The following is a 21724-nucleotide window of genomic DNA, read 5'->3' on the forward strand; positions in this document are numbered from 1 at the left end:
TCTGTTCTGGGATAGATCCTCAAGTGTTTGCTGGAGGGAGGGAGGGTGACTGTGGGCTGTGAAAGGAGGTCACTCATGTGCTCAGCCAAGGCGCTGATGGTGACACACAAACTGCAAGCTCGGCTCTTGGAGGCTTTCGATTAAGACAGACCCTGTGTGATTCAGCAGGAGCTTGGAGCACGTGCTTTGCATATAGGGCCTTTACCAGCAGCTGCCTTGCCAGCCCTCGGCCACCTTCTGTGCTTCCTTCCTCTGGTGCCTTCACATCCCAAATCCTGGCGCTTCATCTCCTTCCTATGTCATTCCTTCTTGCTGGGCTGCTGCAGCTCAGCCTCCTGTGCCACCCACTGCATCGACAGCAGCTCGGCTCCATCAGGGCAGTGAATTGCAAAGGTTGGGTGATGAAAAGTGAAGCGTCCACACTGGGCAATGCTCCCGGTGCCTCCCAGATGGGAGCGAGCGAGACTCCCGGCTCCCAGCTCATGTGCACACTCAGCATCACCTCTTGCCCAAGACCTTGCATAAAATAAGCCAGCTCTTCCTCGCAGGACAATTTGGTCCTTAGCAGGGTGGTTGCAGACTCAATCTGAATGTGAGCAGCGTCTGGCTTAGGGACTGCAGCCAGGCAGGGAATTAAACCCAGGTTTTGCTGCAGCCCACAGCTTTGGGGTCAGGATTTGGAGACAAGGAGGAGCTGAGGGAGGAGAAGGAGGGCAAAGACATTTGCTTGCATGTGCACACACAGAGTTCATAATGAAAGACTCCACTGACATTTCAAATATAGAAGTCTAATTCCTCTTGGCTGTCAGCACCTGAACTCTTTTCCCAAGAGCCCAGGGGCTTCCCTCGGTATTCCTGGTTGAAATCCAGCAGCTGCATTTCAGTGCTCTCTGGGGCTGAAGTCCTGGAAGCCAATCCAACCATAACCAGAGCTCAGATTCCACCCTTGCCTCAGCTTTGAGCCCTGTAAAGGGGTGAGAGATGCGATCACAAAAATGTGAGGTTTTACGGCTGCTTTTTCAGGGCTTTGTGGAGATTTGGTGGCTTCAAAGGGGATTCTCAGGTCAAGCTGGAGCTAAGCCAGAGCCATCAGAGCCTGTGTGGCTGTTTGGCTGCTTTATGTTAACAGCCAGGCAGCATCTGCAGCCCCAGCCTTGGAGAACATGGGAATCAGAGGTGGCAGAAACCTCTCAGCTCAGGGAACCTTTGCCGGGTCCAAGCCAAGAAATGCTGATGTCTTCAAGAGCCTGAGAAGTGCTGGGGCTCAGCACCAAGGGGCTCTGTGCAGCCTGGGGTTGGAAAGCAGGGGCTGAAGCAGGGCTGGGTCTCCATGGTCAGGGTGAAGCAGAAAAGGGATCTGCAGTGGGCAGGGATGGACGGAGATCCCGGGTGTAGGATCCTGCACCCACATCCCCACGCTGGGAAGGGAAGGGCCTCACTGAGGCTCCCAGGGCTGAGGGAGGTGACACTTTGGCTCCTGTCATTCCCGTTGAGCAATGAGCTGGGGCGAAGGGCCAGGATTAGTCACACTGAGGCACATCCCTGGGGGGGGAAGGCTTTCTGCAGAGCTGGTCCTACCTGTGCCAGCCCCTCCAAGCCCAGCACCAGGAGAGGCTGAGCCCACCCTGGCCACTTGTAGGACCTCCTGGGTGAGCCTGAAGCCCGAGGTCCCATTTGATCAGGATGGAGGGGTTTGGGCTTTGGTTGCAGCCATGGATATAGGGTTTTCCATGCCCCCATCACCTTCCAGCCCCAGTTCCTGCCTCGTGGCCAGGCCACCACGCTGGAGCCCTAGTTGTACATCCCAGAGCTGCGTCCTCCCATGGCAGCCACGAGATTCCTCTCCACAGCCCAAAGCACAACGTGTGGCTCAGGACAAGTGCAGGTGTAACTGTGGGTACCAGGATGGGTGCTTTCAGCAGCCTCCCAGTGTGGGTCAGGGCTCAGCCCCTTGCTGGGGGCTGTGGGATGGAGGAGATAGGCTCAAATCCAGAGGCTGAGCCCAGTGTGACCCCACACCCCAGCCCCAGGGAAGGTTGGGGCACTGCTGGCTCCATTACAGCTCTCAGGAGGCCAGCGCTGTCAGCACCCAGCACCGGCTCCCTTGGGTGCTGCCACACCAGGGCGGTGCTGGTGGTGCCTCAGCCTCAGCCAGGAGCCGGCCAGCCCTGGCCCTGGGGCACGAAGCCCTGTGGGGAGCTTGTGAGAGCCAGGGACAAGGGACAATCCCAGCCATGGTCCTGCAGCCCTGGATGTGCTCCCAGTGCCTGGCTGGGTGGGTGGCACAGTCCCATGTCCCTTGTCCCTTTGCTCCACTTGTGTTCAAGTCAATAAAACACACATAAGAGTTCTGCTGTGCACCCTTCCAGGGATGCTGGAAGCATCCTCCAATGATCCTCAGCCATGGGACAAGGATGGGGATCAGGGTCCCAACACCTGGCAGTGCTCAAGGCCAGGTTGGACACAGGGGCTTGGAGCAGCTGCTCCAGTGGAAGGGGTCCCTGCCCATGGAGCTGGAGGAGCTTTAAAGTCCCTTCCAACCCAAACCACGCTGTGGTTCTAGGATCCTACATGAGGACCCCGGGGAGCTCCCCGTGCTCTGCAGCAGCACAACCCCCTCACGGGACCTGCCTCGGGGCCCCGGGGCCTCCCTCCAGCCCCACAGAGCTGCAGGACCGGCTGCGGCCGGAGAGCATCGTCCCACAGCAACCGGGGCGCTGTTGAAATCGGCTCTGTCCGGGAGGCCGGGCGGGAGCTGCGCTGTCCCCCTGCCCCCGGGAGCCGCAGGGGGAGCGGGGCCAAGCGGCCCCCCCGTTCCCCGCTCCCTGGCTCCGTGTGTGTCCCCCTGCAGCTCCCCCCCTCCGGTTCAACCAGCCCGGGCTGCCCGTGTCCCCGGGCCGGGGGGTCAGGGGCAGCGGAGCCCTGGGCTCGTTCTTCACGTTGGTTTGGGTAATTACAGACTGGGGCTGGTTCCCAGGCTGGGAGCGCTCGGGGCCGGGCGGAGGCCAAGCGTCCCCCCCGACACCGCCGGGGGGCCCCCCAGACCCATCGGAACCTGCCAGGGCCAAAGCAATGCAGGGATGGAGATGATGGGGATGAGGACAGGACCAGGGCAGGGGGATGGAGGGGGAGGTTAATCCCTTTGGCTGGGCTCTGCTCCAGCTGATGACGAGTTCCCATCCAGGGCAAACAGGTTCTGGTTTGTGCAGCTCAACCTCCCACAGCAGCCAGTGCTTTCCCACGGCAGAGCCCTGGCGAAGCTCATCACACACCAGGCAGGGCCCTGCACCCGATGGGGCTTTGAGCTGGGTCCCTCCCTGCAACCCCTGCACCCATCAAGGTGTGTTGGGGGTGTCACTGGTTGTGCCTCAGCTTCCCCAAGGCCCAGCAGCTCCAGCACCCCAAGAGCTGGGGTTTGGCCTTGCTGCCATGTCCCTGCCATGTCCCCCACTGGGGACCCCGTTGAACCGGGGCGGCTCATCCTGAGTCACGGCACGTTTCCTCCCGGCATCCCGGCGTTTCCCATCAAAGGCCTGCTCCTGCCCAGCCCTGCTGCGCTTGATCTGATGAGCTCATAGCCCAGGGTGCTGAGCCTCTGTTGCACTGTAATTACTGCTCATGCCGGGACTCGCACCGGCGGCGGGGAGGGGGCAGGATTGCGCCCCATGAGCTGCACCCAGCGCCGTGGCCGGGCGCCAGCCCCACAAGTGCTGAGCTTTTCGCTCATCCCAGCGCGTCTGGGCCTTGGTGGGGACGTCCCCACCCCGGTGACACCCCAGGGCTGTCCCCACTGTGCTGCTTTTGGGGGTCCCTCCTCGGACAGAGCAAGGGGGGGGGGCTGGTGATGAGGTTTTTGGGGCACTGCGGGTGTCCAAGGGGTGGGACACCTCGTTGTGGGATGCACCCCATGGGGCTGCTGAAACCCTCACCCAGCCCCACCATGGAGCCCTTCCATGGGCTGTGGTAGTGCAGTCACCAAGGGATGGGGCTCACTGGGTACCCTGAGACCCCATCATGGGGCTGGGGGGGAACCGGGAGCAGCCGAACGGGACCTGACTGCTCCCTGGTGCTGGTGGGGCAGGAGGTGAAGCAGGAGCCGCCCGCACGCGTGCGCAGGGGAGAGACGAGGCAGACCAGAGGCAGGGGTGCAGGAGATGGTTTATTGGAGGCTTTGGCAATTCACATCACCCCCCCTCCGGGATGGGGGGGGCTGCCCGGACCCCCCCTCGGCCCCTCACCTCCTCCCATCACAGCTCCAGCCCTCCCAAAGAGGGGTTTGGAGCCAGCATAGACCAGGCTGCCCCCCCGCAGTGTTAAATAGTGGGAGGCTGGCAGGGGCTGGGATGGAGGAACCCCCTCTCCCTCCCTTCCCCCACCCCAGAGCAGAGGATGGGGGAGAGGGAAGAGGCGGGGGGCCCATGCCAAAGCCACCCCCCCCCCCCGGCATCCAAGCTGGGGGGAGCCGAGATCCTTCCCCCCCCCCAGAATAACCACAAAAATAACCAAAAACAAAGAAAACCACGAGGCGATGCCCAAGGGACTGGGGGGGGGGGAGGGGGGGGGCAGGTGGGGGCCAGTCCCCGGCTCCATGGGGGCTGGTTCAGTTCTTGGGCTCTTCACCAGCCTCGCCGCCGTCTTCTCCGGCGCACTCGGCTGTCCATAGCGTGAGGTTGTCCCTGAGCAGCTGCATGATGAGGGTGCTGTCCTTGTAGGAGTCTTCGCTGAGCGTGTGCAGGTCCCCCATGGCCTCGTCGAAGGTGGTCTTGGCCAGGGAGATGGCCTGCTCGGGGGCATTGGCGATCTCGTAGTGGAAGACGGAGAAGTTGAGGGCCAGCCCCAGGCGGATGGGGTTCGTGGGCTGCATCTCCTTTTTGCTGATGTCCATGGCCTCTTGGTAGGCTTCCTGGGCGTTGTCTATCGTCTTCTTGCGGTCGTCCCCGGTGGCCACCTCGGCCAGGTATCGGAAGTAGTCGCCCTTCATCTTCAGGTAGAAGACCTTGCTCTCGGGGTCGCTCGCCTTCTTGATGAGATACTTGTCCAGCAGGGCCAGCACGTTCTTGCAGACCCCGTTCAGCTCCCGCTCCACCTTCTCCCGGTACTCATTCACCAGCTGCGCTTTGTCGTCCCCCTCTTCGGTTTTGTGCTCGATGCTGGAGATGACCCTCCACGCCGAGCGCTGGCAGCCCACCACGTTCTTGTAGGCCACGGACAGGAGGTTGCGCTCCTCGTTGGACAGCTCGTCCCCGTGCTCCACCACCGCCTTCATGAAGTCTGCCATGTCCTCGTAGCGCTCAGCCTGCTCGGCCAGCTTGGCCTTCTGCACCTGGTGGTTTCTTGCCATGGCTGGGACGGGTGCGCAGCGCGGACGCTTGGGCAAGGAGCGGGGCCGGGAACCGACGGAGCCTCTGCCGAGCCCCGGCGCCGGGATTCGCTTTTGGCTGAGCCCCGGAGCCTCGAGCGAGAACGGGAGGAGCCAGCGGGGGGGGAAGGAGGGGCCGGGATCACCTCCTCCTCCTCCTCCTCCTCCTCCTCCTCGGCTTCCTCCCCGCAGAGCTCAGCCTTAAAAGGCGAATGGTGGTGACTCACCCTGGGGAAGGGGCGAGGGGACCGGCAACACCCTGCGCGCCCCATGGGTGCAGCGCCCATGGGTGCCCTGGGGGTCTCCCCTGCACCCAACACCCACCCCCCCCCCCCCGGGGCTGGGGGAGCACCCAACCTAGTGCCAGCACCCAACCCAGTGCCAGCACCCAACCCAGTGCCAGCACCCAACCCAGTGCTAGCACCCAACCCAGTGCTGCAAGCGCTCGGGAGGGGGACAGCGGGTGCGTGATCACTGCGGGGGTACACAGGGACGGGGTGGATTCGGTTCCTCCATCCACACCCAAGGAGAAGTGGGCCATGAGGTGTGCCAGGTCATGGAGGCGGCTTCCTCCTCTCCCCCCGCTGCCATCACTGCCGGTGATTAACTCTCTGGTAATTGCGAGGGCTGCACAGACAGCTCCGTATTCCCACAGGTGGGGAAACCGGGACACAAACCTCAGCAACGCACCCAAGGGACAGCCCCAAAGCAGTGGGGATCAGCCCGACCCCCCCAGAACACCCCATGGTGGGGTGAGCCCGGCTCCATCCTGCACCACGGAGCCCCTCAGCCCCACCGCCGCTCACCTGCACCCCAGGGCTGCATTCCCCACCCCAGCCTCTCCCCGAGGGCTGTTCCCGTGTCCCTGCTGTAAATGAGGGGTTTGGGTCGGGGGTTTTGGGTTCATTTGCCAGGGTTTTGGGCCCAGCTTGGCCTCGGGAAGCACCGCCCCGATTGGGATCCGCGCTGCGCTGCAGCTTCAGCCGCTCCTGTCCCGGCTTGTCGGCACTCGCCGGGCGCTGCCGGGGCTGTGGCCTTATCGCCGTGCGGGAGCCGTGCGGGAAGCGCGGGGTGGGGCGGGCGGCGGCAGCCCAAGGTTGGGGCCTTGGTTGGGTTTTGCCATCACCGTGACTCGGGGCTCTACAAACACCTCCCGGTGCCACCATGGACCGGCCTGCCCGGCCCCCGCAGGGGGGGTGATGGAGGATGCTGGTGATGGAGGATGCTGCGGGTGGAGGATGCTGCGGATGGAGGTGCGAGAAGAGCCAGAGATGTTTTCTAACCACACATGGCCCCTGGCCTCCTGTGAGCTCCCACTCCAAGGGGGATCTGCGGCTGCCCCCCCCCCCCCCCCGCAGCCAAGCCTTGGGGCACACGGTGGGGCTGGGGTGCCCCTGCCCATTGAGGGGCTCATGTGGAGCATCACGAGAGTGTCCAGCTCCTCCAGACCCCCACAGACCCTTTGTGAACCCCCCCCCGGCTCTGCACCATGTGCAGCACCTCACCGGCAATTACAGCTCCTTCCCCAGCTGAGCAGGATCCACCCTGGGAGCAGGTTACGCCCCAGAGCTGGGAAAAGGCGTTTGCCAAAGGAATGGGCACACAGGAGACCACTGCCCCTCTCCCCCCTGAGCAAACCCATCTGGTCCGGGTGGCAGAGGCACTGAGAGCTTCAACCAAGCACAACAGTGCCCACAAAGGGGCTGGGGGGCAGCTGGATGGACCCAGCCCTCTAAAACCCACCCTCTGCAGTAACACGAGGCAGGAGCCTCCATCTGAGCCCGCAGCTCCTTGAGCAGCGAAGCCAAACGTGGTCGGGGGCTGCAGTGCCCAGACCCGGCTCCAGAACCTGCCCCTGCCCCAGCCCGGCTGCCCTGGGGCTGTTGAATCCCGTGGTTGCTCTGCTCGAGAAGTCCCCATGGGGGAGACCCCCGGCGGGACCCCCCTGGATGGGGCATGCGATGGCTCAGGCTTGGCTCAGGCAGCCCCAGCCGAAGGGGCTGAGCCGCTGCCAGGTTTTGGCTGCAATGGGCTGAGAGGAGGCTGGAAGCTCAATTCTGCTCTACCGGTTTTGTGCAAGTCCCTGGGCGGGTGAAGGGAAGCGCCTGGGATCGCTGTGAGGCTGCAGCATCACCCCGTGGAGCAGCCGTGGTGAGCAGCAGCACCAGGAGATGCATCCCCATGCACTGAGGGGTACCCGGTGGAGCCCAGGCCAGCGCAGGCCCCTGATGATGCTGCCGCAGGCATGGGCTGGGTGCCTGAGGGGCTCCCCAATGGAGGCAGGAGGCAGAGGATGCTCAGAGCCCACCCGGGCACCTCCACCTCCAGTTGGCCGCGGGGTCACTGCCAGCTCCCAGTGCTTCATCGTGGGGTGCATTTTGCCAACGGGTGCTCCTTGCAGCCCCAGGCTCTGCTCCTTCCCCAGCCCAGCAGTGGGGCTCCTGCCCTCCCCCCTGCACAGCCCGAGACTTGCCCCCAGGCCATGCTTAGTGCCCCAGCTGAGCTCAGGGAGCTCCCAGCTCCCGGTGCTGGGGCTCAGGGGTGCCAGCACTTCGTGGCTCTGCTCAGCTCCCCACCCCATGCAGCAAGTCCAGGCAGGAGCTGCAGCCTCCGTTCCCTCTGCCCGCAGAGCAGCAGCGACACCAGCGTACAGGAAATAGGAGAAACCTTTATTTTGGTACAAAAATCAAAGGCAGAGATCGAGGGTGAATCCGACCGGGCTCTACACTGGGCTGGGGCAGCAGCTCCCAGCCTGGCCTGGGCTGCAGCCACCCAGCAAGGTGCTGCGGAGCCTGGATCCCTCCTCCTAGAGCCAGAGCCGTGCTCAGATGAGATGGGAAGGGGGAAGCAGCTGCCTGGGTAACCCTGGAGAGGGGAATCCTCCAGCCCAGGGACAGGGCTCGGAATGGGGCTGCTGGGGGGGAGGTGATGCCACTGGCTCGGCTGTAAACGCTCTGGCACGAAGCCTGCTCCGTTCAGGAGCCGCTGGGATGGTAACCGCTGCCTTCCAGCATCTACAGGAGGGGAGACACCGTCACTGGGGGTAAGCCGGTGGCCACAGGGAGCCGCTGGCCTCGGCTCTGAGGCAGAGTCCATCCGGCAGCAGGAGACAGCAGGAACCCGTTATTGCACTCGGCTGCTATGGCTTTGAGCTGCGGGCCCGCGGCACGGCCCTGGGGAAGCTTCATCCCCGTGGGCACGGCCCCGATCCCCCCTCGCTTGCGGCCGGAGGGGGGAAGGCGCAGCCCGGGCGAGCAGAGGCACTCGTGGTGGTCATGGCTGTAGGGTCGGGTGCTGCCCGCAGTGTCCTGGCTCCCCATGGGGCGCCCCACGGGAGGCGGGGGGGTCTGGGCTGCCAGGGCTCCTGATACTGGGTCGATGTGAGGAAGAGGAGAAGGGAGGAAGAGAAAGAGGGGGTTAGTGCCAGAGGTACCCGGGTGAGGAGCAGCAGGGAGCAGAGCGGAGAGGCTCAGTGGCAGAAAGGGGGGCAGTCAGGATGGAGAACGATGGTGGCCACAGGCAGGGGGAAGAGGGCTGCAGGAGCTCATGGGGTGCTGTAGGGAGGGAGAGGAGCAGTGCTGCAGCCCACAGGAGAAGCAGAGCTTCACTACAATGTGCTTTGAAGGAACCTCCCATGGTATGGTAAAGAAACCTGGTGCTACAGCCAGGAAAACAGAGGGGAAGTGGGGATTGCCTGACCCCCAGCACAGCTCAGAGCTGGGACTAGAAACACTAAATCTGCATCAAGGGGGGGCTTCCTCCAACCCATCACTGCTCCACCGAGCACACACCACCTCCATGTGCCTCCCAGCAAGCCCTGGGCCTCATCAACCCTCAGCCACAGCATTTCCCATGCACACACCTCATCCCAACCCAAGGCTGGCTGGAACCATCCCTCTCCTCTCACCGAGGCTGAGGGCAGCCCCTCTGCCATACAGCCTGCACCAAGACTGCAGTGCCCAGGGCTCAGGGTCCCTCCCGCAGGTGGGATGCCCATGGGGTGGTGGTGGGATGGACACAGCGCATGGATGTCTACACAACGGGAGGGTGATGGGCTCCTGGACAGAGCTGCTCATGCAGTGATGATGGGTGGCTCGAGTGGATGACAGGGAGATGGAAGCATTTCCTTACCAGCCAACCCTCACAGCAGGGCTAACGTCCGAGGAGGGGCAAGTCCCGTCAGGCTGTGCAGGAGATGGCAAAGTCCTGGCAGGCGTCCTCCTGGGGAAGACACCAGAGATTATGAACCTCAGCATCCCCTGGTACAGCCTGGGTGAGACACAGGGATCCTGGAGCACAGATCCCGAGTGAGGAGGGGTGGGAACAGGACATGGCTCCTGCAGGAATGGGAGCAGGAGTGGGTGAGACCCTGCCCGGAGACACGGGACAGAAAAACCCCCTCACTCCAGCAAGAGGCAAGGCAGCACCATTGCTGCTGAGCATCACTGAGCATCACTGAGCATCCCTCACAGCCCCATCCTGCAGGATGGGCCTGGGCCTAATAGAGTCCAACTGCCACCTGATGGCTGTTCAAGGCTCAGACATCTGCCCTCTTCTGTCTTAAAGGAAGAAAACACCCATGCAAGCAATTAACTCTTTAAAAATATACTTTTATTGAGTAACAAAGGAAACTGGTTTAAATAAAACCAGGAAGGAGCCTGGCCCCGGGCACCACCCGCACTGTCCTCACTCCCCAGCACCAGACCAGCCTGGCCCCTCTGCCCCTCAAAGAGGCTCTTCCATCCCTTGGGAAGGAAGGGCCTCTCTGGATACACCACAGGCAAGGTGCCCATGAGATGGCAGAGCAGCACTGGGAGCCTCCCTGGCCACGCACTGGGATCCAGCAGGAATTCAGCAGCCACCACCTCAGGGGAGGGGAAGGGAGAGCTGGTGGCCACAACACAGCAGCACCAAGATCTCTTTGCCGTGCCCCAAAGCTGCAACACACGACACTGGTGAAACTGGGGGGGTCCAGAAATGGGCTGCCTCTGCCTGAGGTTGAAACACCCACATGTGGGCCATGGAAAGCCAAGCAGGCAGCTGGATGCTGCGGCCTCTGCCCTGGTGCTAACATGCACAATGCTACCTGCACCCAGTACAAAATGTTCTACATAGAAAAAACCCTACAAAATGTGCAAAAATATCCAGCAGCTTTTAATCCCACGATTCAAGTATTGCTCACAAGGCCTGGGATGCCCCCTGCAAGCTCAGGGCCCCACACCTCCCAGCCTTGGCAAGCAGCATCTCATGAGGAGAGCCACAGAACACTGCGTGTTTCTTCCTCCCCACTGAAAGGGGACTCATCTGAGCTTGGGTCCTGGCTGCAAAACGTTGTCTCCCTGAGTGGCAGGGTCAAAACACAAGAGTTCTTCAGCACTGCCCCAGGGACCAGCCAGGAAACACGGCCAAGAGCAGGTGGGACACCCAGCTGGCTTCCATGGGTGCTGGGAGCCAGAGTCCTCCCAGCTCCACAGCCCCAGCTTACCAAGGCACAGCAGCTTCTGGGAATGAAAAGCTGCTCCAGCAGTGGCCGAGGGGAGAACCTGGTCACTGAGAGGCACAAGAGCCCTTCCACATGGGCACAGGGGAGCAGGATATGGATGTAACAGGGATATGAGGGAACTTACGCCTCCACCATTCCAAAAGATGAGGTGTGACAGCCCAGTGGGAACCATTTCCCTGCCCCACCTCATTCCTTAGGGCAGGAAACACAGTGACCCTCTGGAGCAGACAGTCCAGGCTCAGAGGTCTGGGGGCTCTCCAGACCTATCTGCTTCCCAGGGGCAGCAGGGACCCCTGCTTGCTGCACGGGTCCTGCATGCTGCTGGGCAGCGTCAGTCCAAGGTCCAGAGAGGCCACATCACAGTGAAACAAATACACCAAAAATAATAAATAACGCTTCAAAAAAGGCAACTTTTGGCTCGAGTGAGTCTCTGGCAGATCTGTGGCACAGGGCTCCCTGCCTGAGGCCGGGGAGTTGGGAAGGGGGAAGGTACTGGTTGGAGCAAGGTGCAGGTGCAGCAGGCACTGGGCTACACCACAGCACGGTTAGGGGATGCCTCCTACCATGCTGGTGTCAAGTTTGGCTCCAAAGGATGGGATCTCACTCTTAGGACTGGACGGGGTTCCGATATCTGGCTGGATAAATCCTCTTCTGTCTATCAAACTGGAAAACAGGAAGGGAAAGGGTACAAGGAAAGCAAAGGAGTTAAGGAAATTCAGGCTCCACAAAGACTCGGAAGCCACAGGGAGGGCTGTCCTTGTGGGAACTGCTCAGCAAAGTGTCGCTGGATAACACAGCTTCCTGCCCATTACACAGACCACAGACTTATCACACAAGCCACCAAAGAGCCACGAGGCAGTTTTGGGTCACCACAAACCCAAGTGGAAAATGGCAAAAGGAAAACAACGTGAATGAGGAAAGAACTGGAGTAAAACACTGTTCTCCTCACAACCTCCCAGCAAAGAGCCTGGCTCCCTGAATCCACAGACTTCCCATCTCCGAATGGCAGCACTGGCATTGAGACACCTCTGAATCCAACAAAAAGGCTGGGGGCATTTCAGGTGTAAGGATAAAGCACTTTGACTGCAGCTGCACACCCTCAGACACCCTCCCCTGCTGCTGTGTTACACTGAGCCGGCACCTCCAAGATGCTCCATGTAAATCCAGATTGGATCCACTCACTAAACTGGTCCCAAGGATCCCTACATGCCCCAGGAGGCTGAGGGCTCAGTGTGCAGGCCCTCAACTGCAGCACAGCACAAGGGATGTGGGTTTGACTCTGCCCAATTGCACCCCCTTGTGACAACGCAGCGATAATCCTGTGCTGCAGGTATCCCTGTGTCAGGCCCAAACCTCTGTGACATCTGCCCACCTTTGCTGTGGTTTAACCTCAGTTCTGGTTAAATCCAGGTAAGAATTTGGTAGGATGCTGCTCAGCATTTCAGGTACTCAAAGTGCTGGTAAAGGCCAGGGTCTCTGCTCAGCCTGCTGTGGATCTCTGCTGCCTGCTTGGCATGATGCTCCTCAGAGGACAGGAGGAAAACCATGTGCTAAGAAGTGCTGCCACTCCTGATATTTATCATCTGCTGATGTTACTTTCCCCTTTCTGAATCACAGGATGTGTCTTATCTGTGAGCTCCATAAAACAATGACAGTGACCTGAACTCACCAAGCTCAAATACAGAAGCAACAGGATCTCCCACTTATACCTGTCTCCAGCCTTCCTCTGCAGAGGCTGAGGAACTGTCTTCTCAAAGTAGATGTGTCTGTGTTGTCACAGTCTCCCCTGAATCCTGATGGATCTCTCCTTTCCAAGACCCCTCTCACAGAGCAGGATGCAATTCCCAACGCCATGAAGGGCAAAGGCTCTTACCTGGGATGGAAGGGTCCACACAGCACCGCACAGCAGTTTGTGAGGATACTTTTATGGCTGTAGGGATTGGCAAACTCTGAGCCCCTCTTATTTGACCAGGACCCTTTGATCTGAAAGGGAAGGGATAGACACAGATTAAGGTAGGAAAGAGGTGACAGCAGATGATGAGAGGATAATGGACTTGCTCAAGAGGTGGAAGAGGTTTGTCTTACTGCGAGCAGGACAGCTGCAGAAAGGCAGGCAGAGGAGACAGCAGCACTATGCTGTTCCTGCCTCTGCCAAGGCTCAACCTTGCAGCTAGAAAGCTCCAAAGCTGTGCCCTCCCCGTGCTGCAGGGCACCTTGTCAGTGTCACCATCTGCAGCACCAGCCTCCTCCTCTTCCTCCCCCCACCCTGTTCTCTCCTAGGCTGAAAGCTCCTCAGAGCAGGGCTCTGCTGGGCTCCTCAGGCTCAACAAACAGCAAGGGGCTCCCCAGGCCACACTGCAATGGGAAGAGACAATCTCCTCTGTCCCCAGCCTGAGCATCTGCCACTGGGACTCTCGGGTTCACATCAAGCACAGGCAGACACGGGTGGGCAGATGCTGTACCCAGCCCCAGGCCCCTGCCTGCACTGAACCATTTACCACCACGTTTCCTCCTTTTGTTTTTACTTCCTCTCCCCAGCTGCAGCATCAGGCTGGCAACGTGGGCAGCGAGAGGACATGGGCCATGTGCTTCAGAGCCGGTGCTCTCTGCACTAGGGTGCAGCCTCCATTAGCTTCACCCTCAAGGACTTGGGCAGCCCTGCCAACACCTCTGAATGTGGCAGAGGAAAGAGGGAAAAGAAGTAAAAAAGGGATGCAAAGATGCCTTCTGCAGTGCTGGGAGCCTGCAGCTGGTGCTGCTGGTACAGGTACTCATGGCCAGAAGGATGAATTTTGAATCAAGGACCAGACAGATCCTGCTTTTCTGTACAATCTGCCCTGCTCAGGGTGCTCATTTGGCCCTTGGAGTCTGCAGGCTTTAAGGTAAATCTCATGTCTGGAGATGCCTGTACATTATTTGCCTATTAGACATGAGGAACTGATAGAGACAAAGGGACTTGCCCAGGCTCTCAGAGGAAACCTGTGGTTATGCAGGATGCTGAATTAAGCTCACCCATGTCCCAGGCTAACACCCAGATGAATCTCTGGGGCCAGCCCCCCTTCTTTCATCTCAGAACTCCTCATTTTAAGCCAGGCCACACAGACTGGAAAAAGCACACATGTGACCTTTCAAACAGCGTGACCCCCACAGCCTGACACTGCCAAGCAACACATGTGGCACAGACCCCTGCTGCTGTGTGCTGCTTTGCCCTTAACGCTTTGGGCACAGGCTGTTTGCTCTGCAGTGGATTATCACAGGCAAGGCAGGCAGCGTGCCCTACCGAGATACTGCACTGAGGCAGGCAGCCAAGGATCCCCTGGAAACCTCACCTCTGCTTCAGGAAGGACCAGGGCTGGCCCTGCAGAAGGACAAGCATCCAGGTACTTACATCTTCGTTCGTCGTCAGGTTGGAGGCAACTAAATAAGTGTGAAAACCTGAGAGGCCCAAAATAGACCAGACTGAGAAAAAGCAAATCACCAGCTCCAGAACAGTGCAACAAGAGTCAAGGAAGTCTCAGGAACAAATCCATCCTGCAAGGAGAGGCAGAGGACTCCTCTGGGAGGTGTGGGCTGCGATCAGACACTGGGACAAGAGAACATCCCAGCAAGGTTCCCATTCCCCATGTCATTCTACAGGCACACACTAAGGCACAGCCTGCTCCAGCTGCTTTCCTTTCCATGTAAAACTGCAAACTGGGAAACAACTTTGCCACCCATCCCAAGGCCCTGGTGATGAATGAAAGGTCTTCCCATCTGGTACAGCTATCAGCATGCAGATGAAGGGGTGTCTGCCTGCCCCAACCACGTAGCAAGGGGACTAAATTAAGTTGTGGGAAGTACACCAGGGTGACCCCACAAAGAGCTCACTGCATCCCCTGTTACATGATCAGTGCTGCTGCACCAGTGCTCAACAGCCTGAGCAGCTGATGGCATCAGAAGGATATCTTGCAGGTGTTGTCTTCAGAGTGGTGAGGAATCCATCTCTCTGAGAGCCTGCAAAGCAAAATGGGACAAGGAACAACATCCCATCAGGTAGCCTTGCACCTCCATCCAACAAGTCACTCCTGAGCATGCAGCCACCTCGCTGGGGCTGTATGGATCTGCCTGAGAAACCTCTGCAGTCTGGAACTGCAGAAATGGCAACACACAAACACAGCTCCAGGGAACTCGGGGCTGTCACCTTCCTGGTTCACCCAACTTCCCAGGTTAAGAGCAGATGCAACCTGCAATTCCTTTGTTCTGGAGGGGATAACCCAGTCACAAGCTCTCAAGGACCCTCTGCAGTGAAGTGCAGGGTGGGTTTGAGGCTCTCTGCAGCCTGAGGCCCCATTATTCAGACCACCTGCACCAAAAAGCCTCATCTAAACCAACCAGACCCTTCCCACACTCTGCCCAAGAGGAACAGGGACCCAGTGCTGCCTCAAGCCACTCGTGGCCAGGAGCGTGGCACATGGTGCTGCTGGTACCCGTGGTACTTACGCAGGGTGAGGTGGGTGACGACACAAGCGAAGATGAAGGCTGTCAGGAAGGAGAGGGAGAGGATGAAGGCATAGAAGTAGCGATAGTTGCGCTTCCCCACGCAGTTGCCCACCCAGGGGCAGTGGTGATCAAACCTCTCTGAAACAAAGGGACATGGTGAGAAACTCCTGCCACCCTGCAGGGACACAGCAGACTCTGCTGAGCCTCTGAAATGCCCCATCCATGGCAGTGTTTGGGGTCAGACTGGACAGAGCTTTGGGTACCATGGTCTAGTGTGAGGTGTCCCTCGATGACATTAAGGTCCTTTCCAACTCAAACCATTCTATGATTCTATGAAAACCAGAGGCTTCCACCCACCACCCTGAGACCAGAACCTCCCTGCTCAGCAGGAAGTTCCAGAGAACACTGCTGCCTCCTCACACACCCTTTTCATCATCAAAGGCCAAACCTTTCCTCTCACCAAACCCTACAGAAACACAAGCCTTGTGACTGGTAGCACCTACTGAAACCGAAAAGGAACAGGAAAAGGGCAGCAGTTTTTCCAGTACCTACAGCACCGGGTGCTGCTCCCTCTCTGCCCATCCCCTGCCTTCTGCAGGGCACAAAACCATTTTCACGGTTATGAAGATGTGCCTCTAAACCCACAGGAACCACCTGGGAAGGCAGGGCAGGTGCAGTGTAGCTGGAAACACTCCCCATGAGACTGCCTTCTAATGAAAGGGCTGCATTTCAGACTAACTGCTCTGCATGGGACATGAGCGCAAGCAAAGCCTATGGCACATAAAGCAGGCACATGCCTGCTCCCCTCCTCTCCAAAGAGTGCCTCAGCCATGGCTGCTCTCTAGTGCAAGGAAGAGTCACAGCCACCACAGGACACTTGGAAACTCCCAAACTATGCCCAAACCAGAACCTTGGGGTCCTGCAACTGTTCCTCAGGCTGCCCTGGAAGACCTGCCCCTGCCTCCACATGATACATGTCCAGAGCAACTGCACAAAGAGTCAACTCTCTGGGCATGCCCCTAAATCACACAGCACCCTGCTGCCAATTCAAGCTGCTCCGGTGCAGTCAGACAGCGCTGGGAGCCCCCCCACAGCTGCTGCATGCCTGCATGGAGCCATCAGAGGCTTTCTTCAAGTCTTTGTCCATTCTCTCCTGCCCCACCACTCGGAGAGGATCCAGAAGAGCTCAACCAGCATCCATGGTGGTGCCTCTACCAGCCTGGTGACAGCAAGGCTGCAGACAACAAGAAGCCAGCAGCAAACCTCGTGTTTGGTGGAAACCTTAGCTGCACTGGTGCTGCTTCCATTTGAAACAGGAAGAAAGAGCACTCAGTAACTAACCCTTTATAAGAAGCAAAAGCAAACTGTCCAAGCACACAGAACAGGCTCCCCCAGAAGATACCAGCACTTTTCTGGGCTTACCAACACAGTTGTCACAGACGCTGCAGTGAGAGGTGCGCGGAGGGCGGAACATTTTGCAGGTGTAGCAGTACTTGAGCTTCACCACGTACTTGTTTATGACCACTTCCATGGTGCGGGCGGGCGGGCGGTACGTGGAGGTGCCCATGCTGTCTGCAGGGGCAGGGAGGGACAGTCAGAGCAGTGCGGGTGAAACCCAAGCCCCCAACCACCCACCAGGCAGGGTAAGGGGTTGGTGTCTCTTGATTTGAAGCAGAAGCTAAGAGGCAGCTCAGCCTACAGGGTTTGTTGCAGGGCAGGCAGCCAGGAACTCCAGTCAGCTCCTCACAGCATTATTTATGTCCTTTCCTGGCCTGTTCAATAGCAGGGATGCCAAGAGGAAGGAACATCTGCCCACTGCTTTGAGAACATAATAAATAGCCAGTATCAAAGCAGCAGTGCCCAGTAACACCAACTCATCTCTGCGTGTCTAACGGATCACAACACAAGGAGGCAACAGAATCTGTTGACACACACGTGGCTCCTCCTCTGCTGCAAGCACCCAGGTTACAGGAATCAGGGTAACCTCAGCAGAAGCCTCCCCTGCCACCACCAGCACCCAACTTGCCAACCCATAGCTGGAGCCAGCAGCTCAAGAGACTCATTTCCATCACCACGAGGGAGGACAGTGAGCAGGTCTTGAGTGCTCCAGGCAGACTGCACTGCAAATTGACGTGTGTGTTAGCAGCACAAGAGGATTCCACCTCTGAAGTTCCAACTTGAGGATTTTCAGGGACACAGCATATGTGTGTGCTGGCACTTCATTATTCACAAGGGACTGGTGGTTGGAGACTGTTTCTCTGCTCAGCTGAAGAGTGATGTGGGAAACCTCTGCATCCCACTTGCAATGTGTGTGGTTATTCCTTTATTTCACTCTAAGAGCCCTTTTCCAGCTCAGGGGAAGTCTTTGCAAATAGAGATGTAACAGTGAGTGTTAAAAGGATAAGGAGTGGATTATACGAACAGTAACAGCTGGCACATCAGGCAGCATCTGCAGCCAGATTACTGCTTGAGGCACTTATAAATAGAAACATGGATCACCACTCTGAGATTTTAAACCCATTCTTTTAGTCAGCTGTAGGATTACTGCCTTGCAACTGTCTTCAATGGGGCACATCCAGCCTGTCTCACATTAGCTTTGCTAACGCATTTGATACTCCAGGTCACACCACCAAGATCCACAGATGCTGGAGGCAAACACCTTCCTGGCCACCACCAAAGCAGCGTGACGCTGCGGTTTGCAGATGGGGACAAGCATTAGCATACTGTTAGACACCGTTACAGTAAGATGACCTTGCAGCACAGCAGGCTCAATGCCAAAGCATAATCTTAAGAAGCATTCATGCCTAAATTAATTACCCCACGTCCTCAGCACTGGTGTTGTGCAGGGGGTGGTACAGGAGCAGATGCCTCTCAGGTTGGACAACATTGAAAGGAAGTGCTGCCCACTCTGGTGTTGTCCTGAGGGCAGGAACGGGCACAGCCATGAGCTGCTGTCCAGGGATTTGCCTGGGAAAGTGATGGAGCTGAACAGAAACAAACCCCACTTCTGCTCCTCTGCAGATCCTCTCTCTGAAGCACTGCCTGCTGTGCTACAAGAGCTTGGTGCACCTCTCTTACCAGGACTCCTATGACACTGCCAAGCCTTACAATGTGATACTGTGGCCTCTTCTCCCCCCCGGACAACTGGTCAGGAGTCAAGGGACAAGAAAGGAGCCCAAAACACCCAGGCACGCACTGAGCAGACAGAAGAGAGGGAACAGGAGTCTCACCAATCCGCTTTTCCAGGTCTGCAGCCTCACTTGGGGTGGCTCTGGGCAGGATACCTGGGTCTCTGAAGCTGGTCTGCAGCAGGCAGCTGATGACAAAGAAGAAGAGCACGGCTGCAATGATGGGGATGGCCAGGGTCAGGTGAGTGGCAAGGAAGGGGCAGCTGTGGAGAAAACAGAAAACAAACGGAAGTTGCATTGTTATGAACCATCAGTACACATCTGGCCTCAGCTATCATGGGCTGAAGCACTGCTGCTTTTGGGGAGGCCTCTGGAACAGCAAGAGCCAGCCCAGAAAGCCCGAGTGGCACTGGGAAGACAGGGTCTTCACAGTACAAGACCCTGTATGTGACCTCTTTGCCCTTCACGAGTCCCAGGATCAAACGCCTGACCCAAAGCCTGGCCACCTTCTACACCAGCAGCATCAAGAACACCCGGAGAACCCCCCCCCAGCTACACCCGGATCAAAATCAGCACAAACACGACCCCATTTGGTCCAACACATGAAGCCGAGAGGGAACTTGGCTTCGATGCAGCACAGCTCTGCTGGCTCTGGATGACTCGTGTGCCCTTCGTGCTGTGCCAGATGTTTGGGTGAGGACACCTTCCAGCACTGACCCTGCTGTAACAAGCCCTCAGGCAGATAATGCCTGCTCCTGGGCTTGCTTCACCAGGAGCTGGGGCTGGTTTCCCACAGATGGGGACCAACAGGATCACACTGCATCAAGGCAGCTCTGTCACTCACAGCACGACAGGGGAAGGCAGCAGAGGAACACAGTTCTTCCCATGGCAAGTGCTGGAGACCCATCCTTGCTCTGCAGAGGGATTTGCTATTCTAAGCACTGATAAGGACCCAGAGTGGGCACAGGCAGGGAAGATGCTGGAGCCCTGATGCCTGCAGGCAGTGCTGAGGCTCAGTAAAGCAGTTTCAGAGGATTAAGCAACTTTTGTTTCAACTCCCAGGCTCTGCTGTCCAGAACAAAGCAGCCACCAAGCAACAAAACCCCTTCAGCCCGAGCTCAGTGCTGCTGCTGAGGCCCTTGCTCATCCCCTGATGGAGGAACAGAAAGGTCTCTGGGATGAGGGATGGGAGCTCCTTGCCACCTCTTTCCTGGGAGACTCTCCAGAGCCCATTTCCCCTGTCAGGCACCAGGAATCCACATAAACCTCAGGAACTATAGGTGCAGGCAGGATACATTTGCTATACATGCAGCAAACTGGGACCCATGCCACAAGCAAACTGCTAAAATAACAACTCGGAAAGCCCCAAGGCATCTTCAACCAAGCCAGAGTGACTAGGCACAAAGGGAGGGCAGAGCAGATGTCCTCTGCCTGGCCCCACACAAAGCAGTCACTGTGCTAGTGCTGCCCATTAGTTTCAGATGCAGCAGAGACCTGTCAAAGGGGCACAGATGACACCGAGAGAGGAGCTTTCGCACTGGGATGCCATTACTGCCTCCCACAGCTGCCTGCCTCCTGCAGCCCATCTGACTTCTCAGAGCCTCTAATCCGATCAAACACCCTCATCTCCTCACCAGCAGGCTCGGGCAGCTTTACTCTGCGACTCACAGGGATAACGCTGTGATCCGAAGGCATGGATGAGCCCCCCGCTTCATTCGGTGGCAGGAAAACCAAGCTCCCTTTCCTCCCGAGACAGGGCAGGGGCAGGGTAGCAGCCTTCAGAGGTGTCAATAACCAACTGCGCTCCTTCCCTTTCTCCTCCAGGCACCATAGGACTTAACTGGATGCTTCTGGCTCTCCCCTCCCTTAGGGTGCAGGAGCAGGGAGCTTCCCCAGGCCAGCTTTCCAAAGGGAAAAGGGACTGGGGGGAGATGCTCCCTCTTCCCCAGACACCCCTGCACAACAGTGCTCCACTGCTCCAGTGGTTGTCGCGGTGGGATCCCAAAGGATTCCACCATTCATTGAGTGCCTTTAACAGAAGAACCATTCCTGCTGCCTCTATGGACAAAGTCAACCAGTCCAGGGGTGCAGTTCTGGACCAGTCCTCTCCTCGCTAGCAGGAGGGGCCATTGGAGGTGCATTTAGATACTGGGGGGGTGATCCTGGGAGGATGTTAAATCTCTTCCCAGGGACAGGCTGAGGGGCCACAAATAAACACAGCTGGGGACAAGCAGAGGCAATGACTGCCTGAAACTGGGTCCGGCGCTGCACAGAGGGGAATGGCTCAGGAGGGTAAGGGATGGATAAGGGATGGACGAGGGATGGACAAGGGATGGACAAAGGATGGACGAGGGATGGACAAGGGACAGATAAGGGACGGACAAGGGACGGACAAGGGATGGACAAGGGACGGATAAAGGATGGATAAGGGATGGATAAGGGATGGATAGAGATGGATAGCAGGGCTCGCAGGGGGAAGCCCTCCCCGTCCACCTCCCTCCGCCCCATGTAACGGGTGTGACGGCACCGAACCCCCGGCTCCCCAATGAGGACCGGGCTCCAAGGAGCTGCTCGGGGACCGATCCGAGGGCAGCGCCCTGCGGCCGTGGGCAGCGGGTGGGGAGGGCACAGAGCCCCAGGGCGGTGCCCGGAGCCCCGGGCCCGGCAGCGCAGACTCACTCGAAGGCGAAGAAGAGACCACTGGTGGCGAGGATGAGGCCGAGGGTGAGGGCGAAGACTCCGCTGTGCCGCGCCAGCATCAAGCGGCCGCCGCAGTAGAAGCGGTTGCGGCCCGGGAACACCTCCCACTTCCGCCGTGGCCGCCGGGCCGAGCCGGGCCGCTCCGTGCCGGGGGGGGGCGGCGGGGACGCGGCCGTGGCCGGGGCCGTGGCCCCGGGCGGGATCTGCCGGTACTCGCAGTCCTTCATGGCGCCGGCCCGGCCCCGCCGCCCGCCCGGGACGAGCCCGCCCTGCGCCGCTCTGCGGCGCCCCCTGCCGGCCGCGCCCTCAACCGGAGCGGTCTCGTCCCGGGAGCACCGGGAATACCGGAGGGGGGGGGGGAGCCGGGAGGCTCCACACGTGAGACCGACTGCACGGGCTCAGCCGGACCGCAGCGTGTCCGGACACCGGCCTGCGGGAGCTGCCTGCTCCGTGCCCCAGCACCGCGGGGCCCGGTTGGAGCGGGGGAATGTGCCTTGGAAGGCACCGGAATGGCCCGAGCAGCTCCTGCAGGGCAGCAGGACCCTCACTGCCATG

General features: G+C 58.9%; 2 protein-coding genes across 3 annotated transcripts; both read right to left on the minus strand.

The window, feature by feature from the left end:
- Positions 1-4541: 4541 nt before the first annotated feature.
- Positions 4542-5459, minus strand: SFN (stratifin). The gene has a single exon (XM_034069174.1). The coding sequence runs from the start codon at positions 5339-5341 to the stop codon at positions 4601-4603; it is 741 nt and encodes a 246-aa protein (XP_033925065.1). The 5' UTR covers positions 5342-5459; the 3' UTR covers positions 4542-4600.
- Positions 5460-8045: 2586 nt separating this feature from the next.
- On the minus strand, positions 8046-21402 carry ZDHHC18 (zinc finger DHHC-type palmitoyltransferase 18). Of its 2 annotated transcripts, XM_034069171.1 has the most exons (10): positions 21149-21402; positions 18572-18732; positions 16764-16913; positions 15342-15479; positions 14807-14855; positions 14251-14353; positions 12736-12845; positions 11426-11525; positions 9491-9580; positions 8046-8729 (listed from the first exon to the last, which is right to left on the minus strand). In XM_034069171.1, exons 1-9 carry the CDS (start codon positions 21394-21396, stop codon positions 9539-9541), a joined length of 1101 nt encoding a protein of 366 aa, XP_033925062.1. In that variant the 5' UTR covers positions 21397-21402; the 3' UTR covers positions 8046-8729; positions 9491-9538. The 2 variants fall into 2 exon arrangements, with proteins under 2 accessions (XP_033925062.1, XP_033925063.1); XM_034069172.1 differs by lacking the exons at positions 8046-8729; positions 9491-9580 and having other exon boundaries at positions 10493-11525.
- Positions 21403-21724: the final 322 nt, after the last annotated feature.

This window comes from Melopsittacus undulatus, chromosome 14, assembly GCF_012275295.1.
Source record: "Melopsittacus undulatus isolate bMelUnd1 chromosome 14, bMelUnd1.mat.Z, whole genome shotgun sequence".
NCBI lineage: Eukaryota > Metazoa > Chordata > Aves > Psittaciformes > Psittaculidae > Melopsittacus > Melopsittacus undulatus.

Bases quoted from the DNA above. Each gene is read 5' to 3' on its own strand.
- SFN (XM_034069174.1), bottom strand. From the start codon at position 5,341: ATGGCAAGAAACCACCAGGTGCAGAAGGCCAAGCTGGCCGAGCAGGCT.
- ZDHHC18 (XM_034069171.1), bottom strand. From the start codon at position 21,396: ATGAAGGACTGCGAGTACCGGCAGATCCCGCCCGGGGCCACGGCCCCG. The intron at 16,914-18,571 runs GTGAGACTCCTG...CTGCCCCTGCAG, and splicing joins AGACCTGGAAAAGCGGATTG to ACAGCATGGGCACCTCCACG. The intron at 14,856-15,341 runs GTAAGTACCACG...TTTGCTTTGCAG, and splicing joins CGTCACCCACCTCACCCTGC to GCTCTCAGAGAGATGGATTC.